This window comes from Gekko japonicus, unplaced genomic scaffold (assembly GCF_001447785.1).
Source record: "Gekko japonicus isolate JY-2015 unplaced genomic scaffold, Gekko_japonicus_V1.1 scaffold182, whole genome shotgun sequence".
Lineage (NCBI taxonomy): Eukaryota > Metazoa > Chordata > Lepidosauria > Squamata > Gekkonidae > Gekko > Gekko japonicus.
This window is the reverse complement of record NW_015173128.1, coordinates 112,948-128,563: the sequence shown is the minus strand read 5'-3', so window position 1 is coordinate 128,563 and position 15,616 is coordinate 112,948. Positions and strand designations below refer to the sequence as shown.

At 50.3% G+C, this 15,616-nt stretch overlaps 2 protein-coding genes across 2 annotated transcripts in view; one reads left to right on the top strand and one right to left on the bottom strand.

The window, feature by feature from the left end:
* The window catches only part of ABHD15 (abhydrolase domain containing 15), a 6,259-nt gene extending 3,284 nt beyond the window's left edge, over positions 1 to 2,975 (top strand). Inside the window, exon 2 of the mRNA XM_015422028.1 lies at positions 2,438 to 2,975. Coding sequence (XP_015277514.1) covers positions 2,438 to 2,975 — 538 coding nt within the window. The remainder of the gene's footprint in view (positions 1 to 2,437) is intronic.
* A 9,654-nt stretch (positions 2,976 to 12,629) lies between these two features.
* Positions 12,630 to 15,616, bottom strand: part of LOC107119537 (serine/threonine-protein kinase TAO1-like) — a 28,218-nt gene continuing 25,231 nt past the window's right edge. Inside the window, exon 11 of the mRNA XM_015422027.1 lies at positions 12,630 to 15,543. Coding sequence (XP_015277513.1) covers positions 15,082 to 15,543 — 462 coding nt within the window. The 3' untranslated portion in view covers positions 12,630 to 15,081. The remainder of the gene's footprint in view (positions 15,544 to 15,616) is intronic.

The window sequence follows — 15,616 nt, the reverse complement described above, 5'->3', positions numbered from 1 at the left end:
CAGACTCTCTCGTCCTTCCTGCAGCGTCCAAGCGGAGTCGGATGGCCTGAGCCGTCCGGCTGTGGGGGGTGCTGGCGGCCCCTGTGCGCTGGGGTAGGTGGCCTGGTGGAGGGGGGAGGGAGGCCCAGGCTGATGCCTGCCAGAGCTGCCCCACCGCCGCCTCCTTAGGAGGACCCAGGTGGGAAGGAGGGAGGCCCTGGGAGGAGAGCTCGAGGGAAGGGCCCAGCGGGGGGTAGGGAGAGTGCTTGCCATTTCCAAGCCAGAGGCGTGCTCCCGGTCTAAAGCGACGCGTGCAGCCAGCGTGTCACGTGGCGTCACTCTGTCTCCCCCCCCCCAGGCGGCCAGCTGGGAGGTCTCCAGGCCCCACCGGGAGGTTGGCATCTGAGGGGGCGTGCCATGAGGTGGCCTCGCCTAGGGCACACAAACCCCTCTGGCCGGCCCTGTTTGGGAGTGCTCCTGGATTCCTCCTTAACAATGGAGGTCCAGGTAGCAGCCACTGCTAAGTCGGCCTTTTACCATCTTCAGCTGATTGGGCAGTTGGTTCCCTTCCTTGACTGCAATGACCTGGCCACAGTGATCCATGCGATGGTCACCTCGAGACTAGACTACTGCAATGCTCTGTACATGGGGCTGCCCTTGTTGCAGATTTGGAAGCTGCAGCTAGTGCAGAACACCGTGGCCAGGCTGTTAATGGGCTTACCAAGATGGCAGCACTTCCAGCCAGTGCTGAAGGCCCTGAACTGGCTGTCAATAGCATACCGAGTTCACTTCAAGGTGCTGGTACATAAGAACATAAGAGATGCCAATGTTGGATCAGGCCAAAGGCCCATCCAGTCCAACACTCTGTATCACACAGTGGCCAGAAATACCAATGCCATCAGGAGGTCCACCAGTGGGGCCAGGACATTAGAAGCCCTCCCACTGTTGACCCCCCCAAGCACCAAGATGACAGAGCATCACTTGCCCCAGAGCCCCTATCTATACCTTGTGGCAGCCACAATAGTAAGTAAGTAATGGTACTTACCTTTAAAGCCCCATATGGCCAGGGTCCGACATACCTGAGGGACCACCTTTCCGCGCATACACCCCAGAGAGCACTGCGGTCGGGGTCACAGAATTGGCTGACCCTCCCGGGCCCCAAGGATGCCAAGGCTTGCTGTGACGAGGGCTAGGGTCTTTTCAGTGGCAGCTCCTTACTGGTGGAACGAGTTCCCGGAAGAGATCAGGACCCTGCGGGACCTATTACAGTTCCGCAGGGCCTGCAAGACGGAGCTCTTCCACCAGGCTTTCGATTAGGAGCCGCCCCACTAATAGCATCAACAAGCCCAGCCCTCAGTCTCAACATCTGGCTCATTACACCGAGTAGGAAACACCGGGTCGCGTTTGTCCAGATTTATCTCATTACACCGAGTGACTCAGGATGACACTGAACTGAACTCAGCAGTTGGAGACATATCCAGCACACCACCGCAAATAGGAATTGTATTACTAATAGCACCTTATGTTTTTATGTTTCTATGTTTTATAATCCTATATCGTAGTGTTTTATAATGTTATATGGTTTTATCAGCAATGTGCCAATGTTGTAAGCCGCCCTGAGCCCGCATGCGGGGAGGGTGGGATATAAATCGAATAAATAAATAAACAAACAAACTGCTAGCCGATTGGCCAGCAGCTCCTCTCTTGTGTACCTGGAACCTGCTGCTAGCACTGGCTGTGTTGGCCCCTTCCAGCTTTGTGATATTGAATTACAAAATGAAGAAGCTTCGCTACCCAAGAATTTCAGAAATATAAAATCTTGGCCTAATTTTATTGCTGGCCCTTATTTAGTTAACATTACCTATGAGCCCTATAGATGGGCCTTTTCCAGGGCACTCCTGTCCGCTGTACTGCAAGGCAAATTCACTTAAGTTCCAATGCATGAACGTGTATGCCCATGCATGGCTGATATGGTGGAATCAGTTACTCATGTCCTCCTGTTCTGCAGATTCTATCAGGAGGAACGAGACTATCTTATACTACCCCTTCTGTCTAGATTTAGCCCTCTGCAGTCTAATCTTGACTTTAGGCCAAAAGTCCTTCGTGAATTCCTCTTAGAAGATGTTCAGAGCTCAGTGACTTACGCTGTGGCAAAAATTTGTTGCTTAGCTACTAGGAAACGTAAACTTATTTTAGCTGAAAAAAATGTATGATCCTCTTATTAATATTATTTTATTTTACTAATTTTCTCTTGTTAATGTTTTATACTATTCCCACGTTATTACTGTTTTTAATCCTTCTTCTGTTCAGAAGTGTACAGTTTTACTGGCTCCTGCTGTAATAAATTAGATGGATCGATCGATTGGCCCCTTCTTGCATCACCAATCCTGCCATAGTGCCTCCGCTGTGGCTTCTACTCTGCTGATCCAGCACAGTCCTTCTTGTGCCCTCTTTCTAGGTATACCGAGGCCTTGAGGGGGGTTGTGGAGATGGAAAGGGTGCTCGGGAGCCACTCACTGCAGGAGTTTGAAGAAGCCCTCTTCTGTGGCAGGAAGAGCCAGCCCATGACGTGGGAAGCTTACTGGAGATGCAACGAGCCCCTGCGGGATGCTGACGACGTGGCCGTGCCAGTGCTGTGCGTCTGCAGTGCGGATGACCCTGTCAGGGGGCCTTCTAGTAGGACCCTGCCGTGGGAACTCTTTTGCACCAACCCTCATTTCTTTCTGCTCCTGGCGCCCCACGGGGGGCACTGCGGCTTCCTTCAGAAGAGCTCCTTACCATCTGCTGCTTCTTGGGGAAACACGGTGGCCCTGGAATACCTGGGGGTTTTGGCCAAGTTCTTCCAGGCAGACGAGGGAATGAGAGAGAGGCCCCGCCGGAGGCGCTCGGCCATCCTGTATCAACATGGTCAGGGTGTTCGTCAAAACAGAGAAACCTTGCCAGCCAGCCTGGATTCCCAGGAGAGCTTCAGCTGGCAAAGGTCATACACTCGCTGATAGTTGGTGGAAATGCCAGGGGGGGGGGCAGGGCTGGATGGAGGGCAATCCTTCATAGAATCATAGAGTTGGAAGGGGCCATCTAGTCCAACCCCCTGGCCAATGCAGGACCTGCCTAAAGCATCTCTGACAAATATTCGTCCAGCCTCTTCTTGAAAGCTGCCAGTGAAGGGGAGCTCGCCACCTCCCTGGGCAGCTGAGTCCACCTTTGAACCACTCTGGCCGTGAAAAAGGTTTCCCTAAGATCCAGCCGATACCTTTCTGTATGTAGTTTAAACCCGTTGCTTCAGGTCCTATCCTCTGCTGCCGACTGGAACAGCTCCTTGCCCTCCTCCAAATGACAGCCTTTCAAATATTTAAAGAGAGCAATCATGTCCCCCCTCAGTCTCCTCTTCTCCAAACTAAACATTCCCAGGGCCCTCAGCCTTTCCTCGTAGGGCTCAGTCTCCAGACCCCTGGTCATCGTTGCTCTCCTCAGCCCCATAACCCAGATAACAAACTCTGGAAGGCCTTCCCTAGCTGCCAGTCAGACCAGACCCCACTGGCCTAGATGGACCAAGGGTCCTTTTAAAAATCTTCAGTGGGGACCCAAAGCAGCTGACATTGTTGTCCTCGCCTCCATTTTATCCTCACAACAACCATGGGAGGCAGGCTAGGCTGAGAGCGTGACTGGCCCAAGGTCACCCAGCAAGTTTCCATGGCCGAGTGGGGATCTGAACCTGGGTCTCCCTGATCCTAGTCTGGCACTCTGACCACTACCCAGTGCTGGCAGACACTGCCTCCAGGAATGCTCAGAAATGACTGCAAGGCCGTTTTATTTGCCACGGCATTTAATGGGACATAAGCAGAAGACATCATTATTGGGGGGGGGGGGAGACCTGGAGCTTTATTCCGGATGTTTTAAATTGTGCTTTGCAAGTCGCCATGTGGAAAGGTGGGGAATGAATAATTTAATACATTAAGATGGCCGTTCCTGATGGTGAAGGCACAAATTAACATGTCATGAAAAGCAAATCAGGAAGTCAAGTGGTTTCAGCATGTCTGGGAGCTGCTTCTTCAAGGCTGTTCAGTCATGGGAATATTTTGAATGGAAGGCAAGCGTGGTCTTGCTGGACTAGACCAGAAAGTCCAGCTCCACCCCTTGGAGTCAATTCACTCACACACACAGACACACACATTCAACACACACTCCTTGTGTAGGACCTCAAGTACACTGGGAGGATCCTTTCCAAGGCCACGCCTCTCTCTCCTTCTAGCCTCCCAACAGCTCGGTTCTTCTGGCCATTCCTGTCTTTGCAAAACAGGCACGCGGGTCTGACATTGTGTCCACGGCCTCAGATCTCCTTGGAGGAAAACCACCATGTCTTCTGCCAGACTTCCCTTACCCACTTTCCTCACACCATCCAGGCTGCGTAGGGGCCTGATGATTAAGGGATGCTACCACAGACCAGGGCTTTTTTTGTAGAAAAAGCCCAGCAGGAACTCATTAGCATAATAGGCCACACCCAACAGCAGAAACTCATTAGCATAATAGGCCACACCCCTGATAGCACAGCTCATTGCCTATTAGGCCACAACCCCATGTTACCAGAAGTGTGCTCATTCAGCCACACCCACCTTGCGCTTCTTATTCTGTTTACCTTGTTTGTTGTCAAAACCCAGGGGTTTTTTGTAGCAGGAACTCCTTTGCATGTTAGGCCACACACCCCTAATGTAGCCTAATGAGTTTCTGCTGTTGGGTGTGGCCTATTATGCTAATAATTTCCTGCTGGGCGTGGCCAACTTGGAAGCCAGCCGGAACTCCGTTCCTGTGCGTTCCTGCCCAAAAACAGCCCTGCCACAGACCCTGTGCTTCTCCTCCCAGTCTGACCAACCAGCCAATGCCTGAAGACTTACCAGGGATGCGGGTTCTTCCAGAGGCGGCAGTTCAGTCTCGCCCACGGTGGGAGCAGCTGCGCCTCTACAGGTCAAGTCCCCACACTTAAAAAAAGGTAACCGAAACCAAGCTGTCCCTCCCGCCTCGTCGCCCAATCAAAACAGACACACCGCAGTACTAAAATTACTTTATTACAGCTCATTTGTTTTAAACATCTCCTTTGCTATGATACAAAGGATACTTACAAACAAAATATTACATAGGGCCCTCTTTCTCTTTGTCTTTCCCCCAAGAACTTGATAACAGCTTTAAATGCACAATCTATACAATTAATACAGGTTATTATATATGAGCTATTACATAAGTCTGAACCAGAAGAATACCAGAATACTGACGCGAATATTGTACAACAGAAGCCCAACTGTAGAGTCCGTGTGGAAAACGCACACCTGTAGCAGCAGGGGCGGTGGAGGGGGGGGGGGGAGGGAAAGAAGAGAAGCCGCGCTTCTGCCACGCCCGGCTGCTGCAGAGGGACCCTCCTTTTGCACCTGCATGTGACCAATTCGGAGGAAGCTTCTCAAGAGCCTCCGGACTCATCCCCCGCCCCCCCGGCCCGCAAGGAGACCCCGGCATGCATGCTTTGAGCCCTGTTAATAAACCTGATATAGCGGATTCATCAACACAGGCAAACATCCCACTGACGAAGGAAATTCTGAGAGAAGACGGACCTGAAGGGCCCGGTCAGAGAAATGAGCTAGGGTTACTGTGGTTAATGCCATTTCAAAGCCGTCCCCAGTCTGGCTCCTCTGCCCTGCTCGACCAACCGGGATTTGAATCTGCTTCTTCTCTGTTCAGACTGCAGGCTGTTCCGTCGGCTCTAGCGGGAGGGCCCCCTCCCCCCCACCAGTGCTTTAAAGCACTTTTCAGAGATCTGAGTACAGGGCCAGGATGTGTAGCCCCCGAGAATGGGTCAGACTATCTGAGAACATCCCTTCCCATAAAGCCCTGTAAATCGGCCAAACACACACATTGTAGAGTGTGTGGCCGAGTTCAGACTGGAAGTTTGCCCCGATATAGGCACGTTTCAGAAACGTTCCACAACTGGTTTAAAGGGGCCGTTCACACAGGCACATCTGTCAGGTATTCCCCACCCGTACTCAACCCGTCTTGTAACACTTTGCTCCCGAGTTTAAAAGATACCTGGTGAAAGTGGTAGCAAACCCCGGAAAGCGCGATTATCCCGCCTCCATCTCGCACCAACAAAGTGTGGACACCAAAAGCCGCGTTTTTCTTATGTGTTTATGCGCATATGTGCATAAGCGCATATCTCTAGAGTGCCAAAAAGAAAGCCGCGCCTTACAGCCGTGTCTCTAGGCCAACAGTGTGAACGCTCCCTTGTGCCTCCTCCCGGTATGCTCCCGCATCATCGCTGCACTGTGAACGGTAAAACCCGGAACAGTTTGTTCCGGCTCTTTTTTGCCACGACTCCCTCCCGCTTCAAACTGCCCATCTGAACTCTGCCTACGTGTGTGTGTGTGTGATGCAGATCCCCTTTTCCTTTCCATTTTCAGTTCTCCCCATAGCTCAAGACACCCCCCTCCCATCGAGGGTGATTCCAAATTCACTGGAAAGCGGTGGCATGGTCTCAAGGCAGCTATGGGGCTACGGAAGAGTGAAAGGGCTACCATGCGTTAAATCGGGGGGGGGGCAGTTATGAGTGTGCATCCTCTCCCCTGCAGCCCATGGACAACGTTTTCCCCTTAGTAGCTTGCTCCCTTTCTTTCAATCAACTGACAAGTTTATGCACTCTTATAGTTGACGGTTGAAAAAAGACATGGTGTGTAATAAACTGGAAACAAAAATAACGAGATTGAAAGGGAGGATTTTTTTTAAAAGTCATGTCAAAAAATTTAAAATATACAACCCTTGTGCAGGGGGGGAGAGAGAATCAGATCCACACTAGAAGCCAAACGGGAGGGGGATTAATTATACAAAATTAATAAATAGAACAGCTGGCTGTCAGAATAAGTCAACCTGGCTTACAAAAAAAATGTTATTATACATTCAAGATGCTCTTTTACCCCAAGGAGGGATACATTTACATTGAAGTTGCGTTAAGTATTGTTTGTTAGAAATCAAGTGTCAATTTCATCTTAATCCTCACAATATAAGCAAGCTTTTTTATTTTTTTAAAATGCCAAATGTACACTATTCACATTTCACACACTTGACTGAAAGGCCTTAATTTAAGAAGATGCTTAGTACATCACTTGCTTTTATGATTAAAGCCAACATTTTAAAAAAATTCTTGCTTTGTCATAAATCCATGACTGCTTGGGTCCTGCCACCATATGGTTAGAGACCCTCCTTCTCTGGGAGGAACATATGCAAAGGACTTCCAGCAATGAAGGGTTAGTTAAAACACAACGCTCTCTTATTACAGTTTTGGCAAACGGAGCTTCTTCCATGTACGTGGCATGTACATTTCTACATCAGATCTGCTCCAACAGAGATGGCTACTGGTCAGGGGCAATTTGCATGTTCTGAGATGGAAAAGTGAAGGGGGCAAAGAAAAGTGGTGAGATGGGGAGGGAACGACAATGACCATATTTGCTCATAAAAAAACCCCCAAAGATGTGCTCTCTCTCTCACACACACACACAACTGCACACACATACTACACCTCTTTCTCTCCCTGTTGTCCCTCCTTCTCTAGACAGCTTATATGCCAATATGGAGTCTATTGCCTCCAGAGACTATGCATGCACACCTCTTTCCCCAGCACAATACCAACTGCAGCTTCAGATGGCCTTTAGCATAGGTGAGGGCAGGGGTCATTTCCTGCAGGAGCGCACAGGAGCGGAGCTCCGGCAGTAAAGAGCCCAGGGGGCGGGGACATGCAACAAGCCCCTCCTCCTGCTCCCAGCAGCCCTTAGTCAGAGCAAGAAGCAGCCAGGTAAGTTGCAGAACCCCCCCCCCCAACAGTCCAGTGGCACCTTTAAGACCAAGTTTTATTCAGGTACAAGATCTCCCTCCTCTGTGATGACAGATCTGCACGTTTCCCCCCCCCCCATAGCTAGCAATCCAAAACAATCCAGTGGAGCCTGAGCAGTGGGTGTTGCCTTCTGACACACTTCTGGTGATATCAGGGGGTGTGGCATATGCAAATCAGTTATGCTAATGAGTTATGCTAATGAGCTCCTGCATCTCTTTTTCTACGAAATGACCCCTGGGTGAGGCGCAGCGGAGATCAGTTCTGATTCCCTAGAATCCCCTCTTCAAAGGATCTATGGACAGGGCCGACACCTATGTTCAGCGGCCTGCTGCTTTTTGCCTCCGAAGTCTAGGCCAAGTAAGTGGGAGAGGGTCAGCTAGTGGAGTTTGCACACAGCCCTGAGATGGATACCTGGGGGGGGGGATCCCCCCTTCCAACATTTAATACAGACAAACGTACAGGCAAACTCTGACATGTCCCTGAAGTGACATCCATAAGAAACAAAAAAGTGTACAATCAGCAGCAAATCTCAGTGACTCACATTTCTCCTTGCATCTCTTCATGCAATTTTCAACCATATTCTGTGACTCAACAGTAAAAAATTAGAAGCCAGCTCTCTGGATATCAATGACCTCAAGCATGAAGCCTTCCAGGTAAAGGCCTTTGCTTACACCATTGCTTCTTGCCAGGGCACCGGTCCTCATGAAGAGAGGGGTGTTTTGTAGGCAGGGGTTTAACTGCTATGCTTTGAGCTAGGCAAGGAAAAGGCATCCCATGCAGCCCCCCACCCCCAAACCAGACTGGGCTGGAGGAAGAGACGGACAGCTGCAGAAGCCCCCCTTAGTGTGGATGGACCGCCTCGCTTGCTCTTGCAAGCCCCATTTGCTCCACTCCTTTTCTTGCTGACAAGGCCTTTTCCCCACCAGAGTGCATGTTTACCCAAGGCTCTGGGGAAAGGGCTTTCAAGGGAACCCAGAGAGAGCTGAGAGCAAAACGGCCAGATGGCCCATTAAAAGTACATACTAAGACAACAAAACCAGTTGCCTACACTTACTGCGAGCCTGGAGAGTTGATCGCTCAGTTACACTCATCCTGACAAAGCCAGCGTCGTCTCGTTGGGTCTCAGCTATTTGGTAGAGAATGTGCTGATGCCCTTCGGAAAGGGGCAAGAAGCCCAACAGAGTCCAAAGACTTCGCTCGGAGAGTTTAAGACAGACCCCGAGCCCCAACTTTTTTGAGCCTGTGGGCGCCTTTGGAATTCTGACACAGGGCAGTGAACACAACCACAAGATTTGGCTGTTGTGGAAGGTGGAGCCATCCAGAAAATTGCCACGGTGGAGGCAGAGTGACACAGGCACACAGAAGAAACCCAAGTGCAGGGCAAGTGGAGTTGGGAGAACAAAACCAACTTCCCGGTGGCTTATTTTTAATCTGCACAGCCAATTAGAGCACCAAAGGCCAATCAGAAGCCCTGCTGGGCATGTTCCCCACTTCACCCCACCTGTTTCCTAAAAACACTAGCTGGCAAGCACCAAGAAAGGACTTCATAGCCACCATGACAGTCATGGGCACCACACTGGTGACTCCTGGTTGGCTGGGAACCCAAGTTCAAATCCAAAACCCATCAACAGCACAGCTACCAGGATAACAGCAAAAAGGGCAGATTTAGACCTCACCTTCATATACTGGGCCAGCCTAGAAACCAGTGATGCTGCAGAGAAGCTTCAGTTGGGCCTCCCCAAATGGGAGGTCCTACAATCCGTCCAAGCTGTGTGGCCTCCTCCCAATGGCAGGCGTTCTCTGCATTACGGAAACAGCCAGCCCTTAAGAACATAAGAGACGCCAATGTTGGATCAGGCCAAAGGCCCATCCAGTCCAACACTCTGTGTCACACAGTGGCTAGAAATACCAGGTGCCATCAGGAGGTCCACCAGTGTGGCCAGGACATTAGAAGCCCTCCCACTGTTGACCCCCCCCAAGCACCAAGAAGACAGAGCATCACTTGCCCCAGAGCCCCTATCTATACCTTGTGGCTAATAGCCACTGATGGACCTCTGCTCCATATGCTTAGCCCTTCTTCAACCATGGGGCCAAGAGACACTGGCACTGATGGGACTGCTTCACTACCACACCTGAATACAGAGATCAAAGGTAATGTGCGAATCCAGCTACTTGAGTCAGTTTTTGCAGTTGCACATATCTTAGCTCTGAGTCCAGTGGCACCTTCCAGACCAACAAAGTTTAAGTGCCACTGGATTCAACCCTTGCTCTGTTGCTTCAGACCAACACGGCTACCCACCTGAATGTCTTAGCTCTGTTGGCATCAAAACCCGTGTAAGCAAGCAACACAGTGACATTTTCTATGTCTGCCAAAGCATGAGAGATGGAGAGGCCCATGGGCTCTAGGGGTACCAACAAAAGGGTGGAAAGGGGTTGGGTTTATAGCCTCTTTGTTGCTGACAGCATCTCAATCATGTTCCCTCCTCCCAGGAGCAGGCTACTGACAGGACACACCTATGGGTAAGGGTGACAGAGGAGGCTCCATCCCTAGGTTTCTGGAAACTCAACCGGAAGTACACCCCACAGTAGAACAATCTTCTTCTTCCTCATCTAGCCTGGATGGCCCAGTCTCAGAAGCTATGCAGGGTCGGCTCGGGTTAGCACTTGGATGGGAGACCACCAAGGAAGTCCAGGGTCACTATGCAGAGGCAGGCAAACCCCCTCTGAACGTCTCTTGCCTTGAAAACCCTACGGGATCGCCATCAGTCCACTGCGACCTGATGGCACTTTCCTCCACCACTCCTTCTTCCAAGACACACATTGAAAATTTGTGCCTTGGGCAGCGGAGCCACTGAAGCTCCAAAAGAAATCCCCTCACAAGGTGAGGGGCCTCTTTCACTCCACTCAAATCAACCTCCAAAGTACCACCGGGTATGTGATGGGCTGTCAGCACCTCCTCAGAGACAAACGGCACAGCTTTGTGTGTCTTGCCACCCGTTCACATGTACATCACATAGGGAGGCACAAACATACGCACAAATGAGAACCCATCTGTAAAAAAAAAGTCCCGGTGCATTATGTCTCTTGTGTGTATGGGTTTAAGGTGGGCTGTGATCCACAAAGGCTACACTATCGCTGGGGTTCCTAACCGAAGGCACCAGGTAGCTCTGTGCCGGGGATGCAGATCAAAGGGCTTGGGGCTACCAGTCTGACACAGAAAGAAAATCGCCCATGGAGATTTCCCCTGAAAGTAACCTCAAGAGTGAAGGAGAGAACCTTCACTGTATTGATTGCGCACGGTTAATGTGAAGTTGACAACTGGAGAGACTTTTCAGTGGATGTTTAGAGAGCCAGTGTGGTGTGGTGGTTAGAGTGCTGGGCAAGAATCGGGGAGACCCAGGTTCAGATCCTGCCTCTGCCAGAGAATTTCACTGGGAGACCTTAAGCCAGCTACACACACTCAGCCTCATCTACTTCACAGGGTTGGGAGGACAGAATAGAGAATGATGTGTCCTGGGTCCCCACTGGGGAGAAAAACGGGTATAAATAAATAAATAAAATGCTGCAAAAGAGAAAAACAGGCAAACAAAACGGGATGAACACAGGGGCCGCCCAGCCAAGAACAGGGAAAGAGGAGTGTGCTTCCATAATGGGGACATTTGTGACTGAGAGCTCAAGGGAGAGAAGGAGAGATTTCTCAGATATGAACTGAAGCTGGACATCAGGGTTCCAGCAGCGACCATGGGCAGTGTTCCCTCTAAGCTGAGTTAGTGTGAGTCAGCTCACAGTTTTTTTAGCTTCCGACTCACACATTTTTGTCTCAGCTCAGGAAGGATGGCTCCAGAGCAAACTAATTTATGCAGCAGCCAAATCGCTCGCTCACAACTTTAATGCCAGTAGCTCACAAAGTAGAATTTTTGCTCACAAGACTCCACAGCTTAGAGGAAGCATTGACCATGGGCTGTTGGGGCCTTCTGGACCTTTTGCTGTGGTTCCCTTCTCTTTGCCTGCTGCCTGACACAGACCCTTCCTCCACAGATTCTGCCGTGGGGGGGGGGGGGGAGAAGATGTTCAAAAACACAAAATGACCATTCCACAAATGCAAAATGTGCAGATCTTCTGACATCCTCTGCAACTTTAAGAGGAATCCTGCCGTGGACCAAATGATATGCTTGTCTAAGAGTGGCAGAGAGGGAAACACACTTGTAAGGCCCTAAACATCACGGGGATAATGGACGAGGACAGCCAGGTCTGTTTCCAGATCATGCAGGTGTGTGTGAGAGAGCAAGAGAGGAGGACAAGCGTTCTGTATTTGGCAGGTTCTGGGTCAAAGCAAAAGTAAAATAATTTTAGAACATTTCGTTTCTGTAAATCAAAAGGCAGCAACCCAGAAGAAGTCATCCCAGAGTTCAACATGGAATGAATGAAGCAAGCGAACAATTTTGGGGGAGGGGATGGCAAATAAACTGTAACATAAATCCTGAAACATCTCTCAAGTTTGCAAACTGATTCAGAAAGTACTTGTATCTCTCAGGAAGACGCTTTTACACACATCCATCGCAGATGGAGGTGGACTCTACATATCTACATATCATCATAAGGTCTAATTCTTAAAGGAAGCCTAAGACAGAAGCAAACTTGGCTTGCTCAGATCTTCACTCGGCTCCTCCCAATAGATGTCCATCCATACACAGGCCACATACAAACCATTTAGACCAATTAATCTGAATCAGTTTTTGCAAACTATTTTAATTAAAATATTAATTAATTGAAGAGTCCAGGGTCTGGCAAGTGATGATGTACATGGGAAAAAGAAAAACTGGTTACACCACAATTCTTTTCAATAAAAGCGCTAATATTGAAATTGACATGGGGGGGAGGGGAGGCAGCAGTTAAAGCCTGGTATGCTTTTACATCACACAAAACAAGATGATTTCCAGGAAATCTCCCCTGACCAACATTTCATCATAAATGCAAGCAAAAGAATGACAAGCACTGGGGTTTCAATGCCGCCTCATACCGTTGCTCCTTGGGTGCATGCATGTGTGCAAGCGAGGAACCAAGGAGTACCCCGGTGCCCCCCCAACGTTCTAGGTTGGCACCCTGTTCTTGATGCAGTTCTGCCTAAAAGGAAGAGAGCCCGGAGGTTCACAAAATTCAGTTTTGGGGGTTTCCAAGTTTAAAAAGTTTCAGTGTTTTTTTTTCTCTCTCTCCCACCTTTAAAAAATAATTTAAAAAATTAACTGGACTAATTTTACTTGAAAGACATGCCAATTACAAGGAGTGGCCAGAGGTGAAAGGGTGTTCTTTGACAATTCTTGTAGAAATACAAAACCCAGAATAAGCCACCAAAAGGTTTGCTGTTCTGATGTCTCCCCTCTCTTAACTGGAACAACCGTGCACAGCTGAACATCAGAAGGCCTTCTGCTCACCCCACCAGTTAGGTGTCGATTTGGGTTGTGGGCCAGTGATATGATCAACCAAAGAGCTGGAGGGTTTTTTTTGGGGGGGGGGGAAAGGACTGAGAGTCTGAAAGTTAAGGATCTGGAGTGGTGCTTAATTTAGCTAATTAAAAAAGTCACACTGGTTAAAAAACTGAGCAGCAGTGTGACGCACGTTAGAGTATTTTCTATACAAATATGTCACAGGGACATAAACATTCAGAAAAAAACCTTGCATTTTTCAGCCCTATAGAGGTGTTAAAAGGCAAATCCTAGAGTTAGTAGCTAGTGTTTTTTTGTGTGTGTTTTGTTGTGTTTTAAGTGTGCAAGGAAACTACTTTACAAAGATCGCCAAGCAGAGCAGCCCATGGGAGGAATTTTTTTTTTGAGGAAAACAAAATCACCCTCCGGCCAAACTGCTTTCATTTTAACCCCTTTTGACGCCAGCCCACGGTGCCTCCTTCCCTGCCCTTGGCATTAGCGGTTCCAAAGATTCTGAGCATGCAAGGCCTTCCCGCTTCAGGAAACCTTATTTCGCAGGCTCTCCCGGAATCCACGTGCATGTGGGAGCTCCTTGGAAGCAAAGCCTCTGGCTGAGAGGCAGAGAGAGGTGGTCAAGCAATCCCAACAGCCACGGCATCGTGAAGAATTCAAGCCAAGGATGGGTTGTGTGTGTGCGCAGCAAAGGGTCTACAGAGGCAAGTCAGGGGTTAGTCAGCAGCTGGGAGAGACACTGGTGCCTCCTGGCTCCCTGTGGCAACTAAAACACTCAAAACAGTTGGCTGGCTTTACATGTAAACAAGAAAACGTGGCAAGCCCAAGAAGGTAATGTAACTGGCAAATGTAGTGTCAGAAGGAAAGCCTCCACATCTACCGATGGCCGGTTGCAATTTATGGCATCTTTTGCAATACCTCTGGAATTTTGGATTTGGCCGCCTGCAAGCTTCTGAAGAACACAGCAGACAGACCGGGGTGATTCCGGGTGTCCTGTGAGTTGTTCTGATGCTTCACTAAGATGAGATGTCACAGTATTAAGTCGAGAAAACAGAACGCCTTCCTGACCCAACTCTTCCCTCCCGCATCTGCGCGTGACACAGCCCAGGCGCGTGGGGCTGAACCGGAAACAGACTTTGGGGCAGATGCGTTTCACTAGTGCAGTTCTTTTCCAAGGCCTGCTTGAGAGCAACTTTGCCATTTAGTGCAAGAGAGAGAACGTGCACTGGGGGGGTGGGGAGTCTGCACTACCTCTCTTCCCCGGCTTCTCTCAGCAGGCAAAGTCCTCCTGGCCCGCTCTTGCTGCACACTTTTGTTTGGTCCCTTCTCAGCAAGAGGCCGACTCTACCGGGGGGGGGGGGGGCGCAGATAAAACACAGAGAGGAAGCCAAGAATGCCAGGGCAGCTCTTGGCTTGGCTAATTCACCACCAGCATCCCCACAAAAGGAAAGGTGATACCGGCCCTTCCTTCCTGGGCTTCAGGAGGCAGGGGGCTGTCCGAAGCCACTGGGGAAAGAGAAAGACCATCCCGCCCCCGCCGCTGAAAAAGCCGCCCTCCTCTCCCTGACTCCACACTGCTTCCTTAAAAAAAACAAAAAGGTAAGAGAACTCTGCAGCCAAATACTATGACATCCCTGTTAGTAAACCCAAAACAACGCTTTCCCAAATGAATGCGCTCGCCAGCCCGCACCCAGAGTCCGCGCTGCTCGTGCCGGGCTCCCGGGGAGGGTGTCTGTTGGCAGTTTCGGTAGGCAGGCAGCTCCAGTGGAATCACCACTCTCAGAGACACGCTGGGAGTTACTATGTATAAGACATGTGTGACCCATTGGATATCTGTGAAGTGACACTCGTGCTCCTGCTCATGCCCTGCTCCGTCCGTCCCCCAGAAGCCGTCCGCCTCAGAGCCTGGGGGCTGTTGCGGACACCTAGTGAACTACCTCGGGGTACCCCTTGCATGGGCCCCGAGGGGTGACCCCATGGCTGGGGACCGCCTTGCATCGGATGGCCCCACGCTTGTGGCGGGCCACCCACGGGATGGCCCCAGTGGGGTCCTGAGCCCCCGGAAGGATTGTGGGACCAGCTAGACGCTCCCGGATAGCTGTGGCTGAACGCCTCGGGGGAGATATTCGAAAGGACCATGTTACTAAAACCTAGCCTCATGCTCTCTGAATCGAAGGCCTCTAGTTCCCGGGCCTGGCGCTCCAGCAGGCTTCGGATCCGTTCGGTGCGCTCGTTCTGTAACGCCAGCATCTCTTCTTCTATCTGCACAGGAGAGAAATCGGGGGGGGGGGCCAGAGTGGGGGGGGGGACAGTTTAGCACAGGAATTCCCAAAGG